This window comes from Otolemur garnettii, unplaced genomic scaffold (assembly GCF_000181295.1).
Source record: "Otolemur garnettii isolate 467f Iridium unplaced genomic scaffold, OtoGar3 scaffold00003, whole genome shotgun sequence".
Classification (NCBI taxonomy): Eukaryota; Metazoa; Chordata; class Mammalia; order Primates; family Galagidae; genus Otolemur; species Otolemur garnettii.
The window spans coordinates 35,230,802-35,237,545 of NW_003852398.1; the positions used below are offsets into that span (position 1 = coordinate 35,230,802).

Below are 6,744 nucleotides of genomic sequence, written 5' to 3' on the forward strand. Positions count from 1 at the left end.
AAAAAAAAAAAAGAGTCCTCAGGGCCTTGTACAGTTCTGTATACCCAGGAAGGATAGAGGAGGCAGAAGATACTTGTCACCCATCATGGCCAGCAGTAGTGAAGTCCAACAGAAATTCAGCTCTAGAGGAACTCTTCTACAAAGAGCAACAGAGGCAATCGTGCAAGGATCAAGATTCACATAGATGCTTCTGAACTTCAGCCACAAAATTTTCACGTTTAATGGCAACCTGAAACATAAGAGAATCTTCATGTGACAAACTAGAAAGTTAACACTAGCTCCTTAGCCATTGTTTTTCCAGATTCATTTTACTCTGCATCCATTCCAACTATTTATAGAACCATTATCAAGTAGTGTGAGCTTCAGGCTGACCTGAAGAATGTATACCCTCAAGAATAAAAAAATTCAAACACCTGATCTATGTCAGTTTTGTTGATTAGTCTCAAAATGCCCATTCAGATTTCATTTGTCTTTCTTCTGCCTACTCAGCCAATACTCACTGGGAGGAATGGTTGTTTGGGGTTGGTCTGCATTATCTCTATCACTATTAACACTGATGATATTTCCTCTGCCAGAAGATACATATTTTTTAAAAAATCTGGGAAAAGTAGAAATACCTAGTCACTTCGATTTCTGCTGCCCCCACTCACCTCCTTTCTGCTGGCCACTGAACGGAGCTTGATAACCCCTTCCTTCAGTTCTTGCTCACCAATAATGACCACCAGAGGAATGCCCATGTTCTCACAATAGTGAAGTTGGGTTAATAATTTAGGGTTGTTCTTGTATAGCATCTCTGCCTGAAAAATGTAAAAGACTTAGAAGTAACTATAGCACACAAACCCCAGTATTTGCAAAGAAGCCAAAAGCAGCTAGTTCTACCATAAGAAGCCACTCTAGTAGTTAGACTATTGAGTCCTATTTAGAAATGAACTTGGCTCCTGAAATACCCAGATGGCTCAAATATCAGCTTCATCATACCTTGATCCCTGCATCCCAAAGCTCTGTAATTAGCTTCAACCGTTCATGGAGAAAGTTCTTTTGTGGTGTGGCCACAAACACCTGTGTCTCTGTGGTCCGTACCTTCTCACCTAAAGTCTGATAACAAACGAGAAAGCTAGGAAAACTTCCTTTGCAACAACAATTCCAAAAAACAAGACAGAAAGAATTATCAGAAAAATAGTACAATTGCACCTCCAGAAACAGAAAAGTTTTTAGGCCTCTAGTCACACCTCACCCCTAAGACCTACCTTCATCCTCTGCTCCACAATGGAGAATATTCGCTCTACCCCAATGCTGAGCCCCACACATGGCACACTCTGGCCCTTGGGATCAAACATGCCCACCAGCCTGTCATAACGCCCACCAGCAGCCACACTGCCAATGCTCAGGGGATCCTCCTCAGCCTGAGCTGGGGTCTGTAGCAGTATTGCTTCATAGATCACTCCTGTATAGTAATCCAGGCCCCGAGCCAGGCTTAGGTCAAAGGAGATCTGTGGGGACAAGCTATGGTAAGTACCAAATCGTTATAGTTTCAGAACCCTGAGAGCCCCAGAGCTCAGTAGGAGGTCCACTCCCAACTCATCTTACCTTTTCAGAGATTCCAAATAAAGTTAGGTATTCAAATAGCAGCTTCAGGTCCTCTAGGCCCTCCAGGGCCTGCTTGTTCTTGGATAGTCTGGGATCTTGGAACATTTGCTCTACTAGGCTCACTCCACCTGAGGAGAAATTTGGTCTGTCCTCTTCACCCAGGCGTGTTTCATCCAAATATATCCCTAATGTGCTCTCACTTCTAGCTAGTCATCTTTAATTTCTTTTTTTCTTTTTTCCTTTTTTTTTTTTTTTGAGACAGAGTCTGGCTTTGTCACCCTTGGTAGAGTGCCATGGTCTCACAAGAACCTCAAACTCTTGGGCTCAAGCCATCCTCTTGCCTCAGTTTTTTTTCATTTTAGTAGAGATGAGGTCTCACTCTTGCTCAGGCTGGTCTCAAACTCCTGAGCTCACTCAAGTGATCCACCTGCCTCAGCCTCCCAGAGTGCTAGGATTACAGGTGTGAGCCACCACACCCGGCCATCCTCACTTTCTTAAAAAAAGAAATCCTGGTCTCATGTGACCAGATCCTCCTCCTCTGCCTCCATCTTTACCATCCTAAGACACAAAGTGGTTAAAATAAGTTAGAAAGAAAACTAAATTCAGGGCAGGCTCTGGAGCTTAGCTTTATCTACAGAAAGGAGGTGTTTTAAAAGTAGATGTTGAGCACATATCACCCACAGCCTATCATAGCTCTGTAAAGGGTTCTTACCATGACATTGGACATAATCCCCAATTTGATCAGCGACCACAGGAGCCAGGCCTTTCTTTGCCACCATCTCATGTCTCACATCTTTCCAAGACATCTGCACAAAGATCCAACATTAGCCCAGCCTCAAAATCCTTTCTCAACTGGAAAAGGACATTTCACTTTCATTCTCTATTTATGGCACAAGTGGCTAATAGTATACTCAGCAAAGTCAGAGGCCAGAGGCAACTTAGCACATTGTTGACAGGCAATTTTACCCAGAAGCTATCCCATGTCAGCAGCTATTATTCTTAATCAAATTATGAAATTGAAACAAACCTGATATTTCCCCTATATGGAACCACTGCTTCTTCTAGGGATAACTCTTGCTTAGGTATATACAAAGACTGAAATTTTCAAATAAAGTAATCTAAAAAAGGCCCAATGTTATAATCTATCTTCACTAGACGTAGCTTGTGAATTATCACTGAGATGAAAAAATGTAAGGTTTGCTCGAAACTCATTCCAGTTGTAGTTTTAGGAAATACTGTGTTTCAAGCAACAGGTCTGCTGACCAGTAATCCCTCAAATATGACTTTGTTTGTTCCATCAATATCAATAAACGAGAAACTTCTTTGTATCACCAGTGGTAACTTCTATCTATGGTAAAGTTTTAGAAGAGTTTTTATAAAATTGTTCCATTTGGTGGTGGTATAAACTGGTTTGAGAAGCAACTAAATCAAAAAAAAAACATTATCAAAAAGTAAATCTGTCACTTCACTGATACTCCGTGAATCACTAAGTTCAACAGCTACACCCAAAATATTTGTACAATCCACCAAGCTTGGTGTAATACCATTTTCAATCTATTCTTCTTAAAAATAATTTTCACAGGCAGCACCTGTGGCTCAGTGAGTAGGGCACCAGCCCCATATATCAAGGGTGGTAGGTTCAAACCCAGCCCCAGTCAGACTGCAACAAAAAATAGCCAGGCGTTGTGGTGGGTGCCTGTAGTCGCAGCTACTCGGGAGGCTGAGGCAAGAGAATCACCTAAGCCCAAGAGCTGGAGGTTGCTCTGAGATGTGGGAGACAAAGTGAGACTCTGTCTCAAAAAAATATATAATAATAATAATTTTCACTATTAGATTCTATTACATTTCTTTTTTGCCGTTTCGGTGGTCTATTATTAGTTTTATAACTGTCTCCTGATAAACTAACATTTTCCAGATCACTAGATAAAGCATCTGCATATAATTTGTTGAAAAATTCTTCACCATCACGATCTATCATGGTTGAAATTTTTGCAATACTAGAATTACGATAAAAACTTGAATAACCAGAAAAATAATTTTTTTAGGTAAAGTGTAATTGACTAAACATGATCAAGAAAGCTTTTACAATGTTCTACGTTACCTTGTGTTTTAAAAATTGCAATAGCTAACACAAGTACAAACATGAGTTAACTCATGATTGGTCAACGTTTGGGCATGAAAACAGGAGTTAACTCCTGACAGGTCAACAATATGTTAAGAAATTCAACCATTTCTATGAGCAAGGTGAAGGAGAGAGAGAAAGAGGGAGAAGAAGAAGGAGAGGGGGCAGGAGTGGGAGGAGAAAGGGGAGAGGGGGAGAGGGAGAGAAGAAGAGAGAGAGTGGAAGAGACAGAGAAAGAGAGGGAAAGTAGAAGAGAAGAAATCCAGCCACTATCTCTACTATACATCACAACTCAGATTTTCCTTCAGAATATCTCCTTACCTTCTTCCCCTAAATGGCCCAATTCCAGCCACTGTCTCATTTTTCTCTAGTAGTATGGATCTGAGGGCAGGGCAGGAACCTAGATAATGTCTACTAAAGCATGTCTTGTTACCTTGTCTAGTTTGTCTATTGAAGAGCCAATGGCACGGAACTTGCTTTCAGGAACACCACAGACAGCAAACACTCCATCCACAATCCGCCGGTCATTGACCTGTGAATTCACTGTATATAACCCAAGTGTCCTATCAATACTCTTTCCCTCAAAACAATGGCAGTATCTACTCCACTGATTCATTAAAGGGATAGAAAGGAAATCTCAAAAGAAGAATACATATATAGGAAATGCATCAGCTACCAGGCGTCCTCAAACTACGGCCCATGGGCCACATGCAGCCCGCCTAGGACATTTATCCGGCCTGCTGGATGTTTTTGCCACCGCTGCCTGTCCTGCTTAGCAGCCAACGCGTCCCGGGGCCCACAGTCCAGCCCTCCAATGGTCTGAGGGACAGTGAACTGGCCCCCTGTTTAAAAAGTCTGAGGACTCCCCCAAGCTAGACTAAGAAAGTCCTAGAGCTTCAGGCTTAAAGGTTGGGGTCATCTAGATTTAGGACTTGCATAAACAATATCAGGCCAAATCCAGACTTATTTCCCATGTCCTCAGCCCTAGCCTCACCTTGATGAGAAAGTCCCCCAGCTGTAGCCCACTTAGGATTTCACACACGATCTTCAAACATTCTGCATCAGGGATCATAGGATCAAACTGACCAGCAATGTCAAAATCCTACAGCAAAGAAAAAGATGGAAAAAACCTCCAATTCTAACCTCAGCCAATTCCAAGGTTGTGGTCCCCAAAACCCTCCAACTGTGCTGCTCCCATCCAGTCACTTACACACTGGCAGAACTCCCTGTAGCGTCCTTGGGCCATTGTTGGGCTCTCCCGCCGCCACACTTTTCCAATATGATAGCGTTTCATCTTCTTCATTTTATTCATGGCCAGATAACGAGCAAAGGGGACCTCACATAAAGGTTAAGAAAGAAGCATACTTTATAAAGGCTTAGGCTCAGCATACAGACACTAAGAGGATTGGACCTCAGCTGGATCTCATCCACCATGATGGGAACAAGGACTTACTCTGTCTTGTTTCCCACTGATCCTCCATCAGTTGGATCTCATCCACTATGATTAGAACAAAGACCTTCTCTATCTTGTTTCCCACTGTCCCAAGCAGTTGTTGGCATTCAATATATATTAAATAGTATCAAACAAGGGAATCTCACCCAGCAAAAGTTCAGCAGAAAACAAGTGAAGCAGAGATTGAAGTGACCCAAAAACTAACTTCAGATCTCGGTCATTTCTTCCCATTTAGATTAACTCTAAGCCATCTTAAAATAGTCAAGCTTCAGAACTTGGATTGTCTACAAATTCTAAGACATTTCTGAAAGTGTAAGCCAAGGACCATATGCATCTTAATTACCCAGGATGCCTGTTTAAATGGCAGATAGTTGAGCCCCACTACAAAATTAGGAATCTCTAAAGCTGTGGCCAGGAATCTGGGCCTTGCAAGCTCCCCCAAATGATTTTGATACACATTAAAGTTAAATGACAGGGCTGTGGGCCAGGCTCCATTGACAGAATTGTCTCCAGAATTACTTCAGGGAGAAACTGGAAGTAATGTCTGCTAGCAACAGATCTATGGAGTCCCAGAATCATTCTCCTCCCTTTTGTCAGAGAAAGTACTCTAGCTTGGAAAGAGATAGATCAGGCTCCAACACTCAGGATACAGTAAGGTCATAGCGAAGGGACAACAGCTCTCCACCTTGATCCTTCAGATCATAAATGAGCCCAGAGTCCTCTCCATACTTCTCAGTGAGCATTTCCTGTAGGAGTCAAACAGAAAAAGCCACAGTTCAAAGGATGACTCCAAAGTGCAGAAGAGAACCCTATGAGATACTGAAAACAGGTAAAGAAATGGGGTTCAAGGCAGTCTTTCTTCTCCCCTACCTTCAGCTCAAAAGCCGGAGTATCCAATCCCTTTGCTCCATGACGTTTAAAGCAACTGATGACCAAATCAAGAATTTTCTCCCTCACAACCATCTGCTCGGGACTAAGATCCCTGGTGCCCTAGAAACCAAAAGCAGGCATAGTGAAAACAAAAACAAAAAATAAATCCATTTAAGACAAGGAGTTGAACTATACTTATACTGGAGCTGAGATTTCTTGATTTCAGATGACTCTGAACCCCACCAAGTATCTCAAGAATAGTTATTTTTGCTTTTGTTTTTTTTTAACTTAGAGAACATTAAAATGGCTCAGAGAGATGAGCAGAGCAGAAATCAGTCCTTCAAGGCACTCTAAATGGGATAAGGTGGGCAAAAGGCATTACCTTTGGGGTCTTGATAATAAAATTTGGTTTCTCTTGATGTGGTTTCAGTTGGGATGTTAACACTGCCTCTGCAACCTGGCAGAAAAAGGAATATGAGATGTGGCTTCCCTGGACACTGGCAGGGCCTGTGACATCTCTGACCCTCTGGACCACCAACCTGCAAAGACTTTTGATTCTGAGCAACAGGAAGTCAGAATACTATTTCATCTATCCCAATCTCAGCCCTACCCTCAGGAATCCATGTTGTATCTGTAATATAATTATACACGCAGTATATATGATGAGGTCAAATCTTCATTACAAAAGCTTCCTTACTATATTTGGATTTTT

The 6,744-nt window shown here is 42.0% G+C and overlaps 1 protein-coding gene across 1 annotated transcript in view; it reads right to left on the bottom strand.

The window, feature by feature from the left end:
• Positions 1-6: 6 nt before the first annotated feature.
• Positions 7-6,744, bottom strand: part of HARS2 (histidyl-tRNA synthetase 2, mitochondrial) — a 9,003-nt gene continuing 2,265 nt past the window's right edge. The window contains exons 2-13 of the mRNA XM_003782118.3: positions 6,415-6,489; positions 6,033-6,152; positions 5,813-5,908; positions 4,920-5,045; positions 4,704-4,811; positions 4,143-4,241; positions 2,300-2,393; positions 1,588-1,715; positions 1,248-1,490; positions 979-1,095; positions 651-797; positions 7-229 (exon numbers count right to left, since the gene is read on the bottom strand). Of these exons, the coding sequence (XP_003782166.1) occupies positions 170-229; positions 651-797; positions 979-1,095; positions 1,248-1,490; positions 1,588-1,715; positions 2,300-2,393; positions 4,143-4,241; positions 4,704-4,811; positions 4,920-5,045; positions 5,813-5,908; positions 6,033-6,152; positions 6,415-6,489 (1,413 nt within the window). The 3' untranslated portion in view covers positions 7-169. The remainder of the gene's footprint in view (positions 230-650; positions 798-978; positions 1,096-1,247; positions 1,491-1,587; positions 1,716-2,299; positions 2,394-4,142; positions 4,242-4,703; positions 4,812-4,919; positions 5,046-5,812; positions 5,909-6,032; positions 6,153-6,414; positions 6,490-6,744) is intronic.